This window comes from Aspergillus nomiae, assembly GCF_001204775.2.
Source record: "Aspergillus nomiae NRRL 13137 chromosome Unknown contig00870, whole genome shotgun sequence".
Taxonomy (NCBI): domain Eukaryota; kingdom Fungi; phylum Ascomycota; class Eurotiomycetes; order Eurotiales; family Aspergillaceae; genus Aspergillus; species Aspergillus nomiae.
Window position 1 is genome coordinate 76 of NW_015378925.1, and position 2,154 is coordinate 2,229.

The window sequence follows — 2,154 nt, forward strand, 5'->3', positions numbered from 1 at the left end:
GTCAATCATCAGATAATCAGATAAGCCCGGGGAGAAGAAGAAAAAAAAAGAAAATTAAAATAGATAAAATAAAAAAAATACAAAACAAAACCGAAAGAGTTGCTCGATCTATTAAGTCATTTTATTCTATGATTTCAGAACTAGTACTTACTACATGGCTTCTCCTGTTGAGAATATATACTCCACACCAAACATTAACCAACGCTGTGCACATTACACATATGAGCAAGCACAATACCTACCCCTTAAACCCTTCAAGGTCCCCAGTTCCGCCAAGGTACTTTCTCTCAAGCTTGTCCATCCATCACGGCCCCAGAACTCCTTAATCAGATTCTCTGCCCTGACAGAAGGACCAACCTGAATGAAATTCCGCCCCTCATTCTCCGGGGCTTGAGGAATACTGCTATTCAAGGGAAAGGCCTTGCGCAGAATATCCACGATATCCGTCCAGGTATACGGAGTTGCGAAAGCGAAAAGACGTTCTGATTTCACCCTTCCGTCAAGAAGAGCGGCAACATGTAGACGGGCTGTGTCTTCGACGTCGACGAACCATTCTAGGATCCTGTGCTCAGCCAATGCTTCAAATGGAAGATAAAACCCAACTCACGTGGTGGAATATCGTCGATACCAGCCCGGTTCCCGGATAAGAGGTTACGGACGAAAGCCATGGTGGAGCCGCCTATCTCGGGATGTAGTATTTTGCCAAACTATAGAAGCCATAAGTCAATCAAAAGTGTAATTGGCCTTGGGGCTGAACTTACGACCATTGCCGGAAGGACGGTGTTAAAACCAAAGCCAGGGTTGTTCTGCTTAACCCACTTCCAGGCCTCTCGTTCTGATTCTGTCTTGGACGCAGCGTACACGAGGATTGGTTTCTGGGCTTCAGGAACACTGCGGTCCCGTGCGCTTTTTACGGCACCGTCATTCCATGTACCTAGAGACATGAGATACTATTGTCGTGTTAGGCTATCCACAACTTACTGGAGTCGATATTAACACCAGGCTGACCAGGCTGCAGGAATGAAGCGGCAAAAGCTGAAGAAGTCAGAACGACTTGAGTCACGCTATCGTGCCTCGCTGCCACTTCAAGAACACTCAAGGTTGAGGCGACGGATTTGGTTATAATTTCTGGGTCAGGGCTCATGGAGACATCGGATGCCTGGTGTTCATTCAGCACTGATAGACTTCAGCCTCGAGGGAGTGATGATACCACATGCACGACACCTGCAACTCCATCCAATAATCTATCCAGCACATCCACGTTCCTCAGATCGGGTAGCAGAGCTGACTCAAAATGACCAGCACCGTGCCTGGTGGTGAAGTAGTCATCTAGCCAAGGTTTCCTGGATCGAACCGTTCCGCGTACTCTGTACCCACGTTGGAGAAATTGATCAACGATATGGGAGGCTATGAAGCCATTTGCACCAGTCACGAGAATGAGGGACCCGGCGGGGAGGGTAACGGTGGCCTGGGGCATAGTAGTGGTTCGGATATACTATCACACTATCATATGTGGCTGCATGCTATGGTGTGCAAAGGAATTGGAAATTCATCGATCGATTTAATTACTAGTAGACCTGGTACCTGTATTAGGGCTGGTTTCCTATTTGGGATATGAAGAGTATGACTAATTCGGGGTTGGGAAATGGCCGAGCTTATTAATGGTTACAAACCATGTGCAGATCTATGCCCTACTTTACTGCTTCCACACAATTCTTCTCCTTATTAGATGTTACGGTCATAGGAAAGAGAGAAACCAAAATGGTATTTAGTTGAGACAGAGATCCAACCAGGCGTATATAGTTCAATATGTTCCATGAAAGGGTTTGGGCTTTGGGTGGTACCTGAAGTCAGTACATGTTTCCTAGTTTTACTTCCTCAGGTAGATGGGTAATGCAGTCCTTTGGAGCTGAGAATACCAAGTCTTATACTATACTGCCCCTTACCACTGGGCAACACATACGAATCAAGCCACGCGTGGGATGCATGTGAGACCTGACGGATCCCCTGGGACAACGAGAACTCGATCTCGTGCCCTATGAACAGGTTTAGAGGCCGCCATCGAAGAAGGCCAAGTACATATATGGACAGTCCCATGGTGCACGTGATGACCTGCTATACAAGACCCTTTATGACATGGCTACTGAGGCTCAA

The 2,154-nt window shown here is 46.9% G+C and overlaps 1 protein-coding gene across 1 annotated transcript; it reads right to left on the reverse strand.

Moving 5' to 3' along the window:
* Positions 1–243: 243 nt before the first annotated feature.
* Positions 244–1,477, reverse strand: ANOM_011776 (cinnamoyl-CoA reductase; the record flags this gene model as incomplete). Its single annotated transcript, XM_015557032.1, has 5 exons — positions 244–554; positions 608–707; positions 762–934; positions 982–1,159; positions 1,211–1,477. Coding segments are annotated over 5 exons (1,029 nt in total), but the record flags the coding sequence as incomplete, so codon positions are not given.
* Between the last annotated feature and the right edge of the window lie 677 nt (positions 1,478–2,154).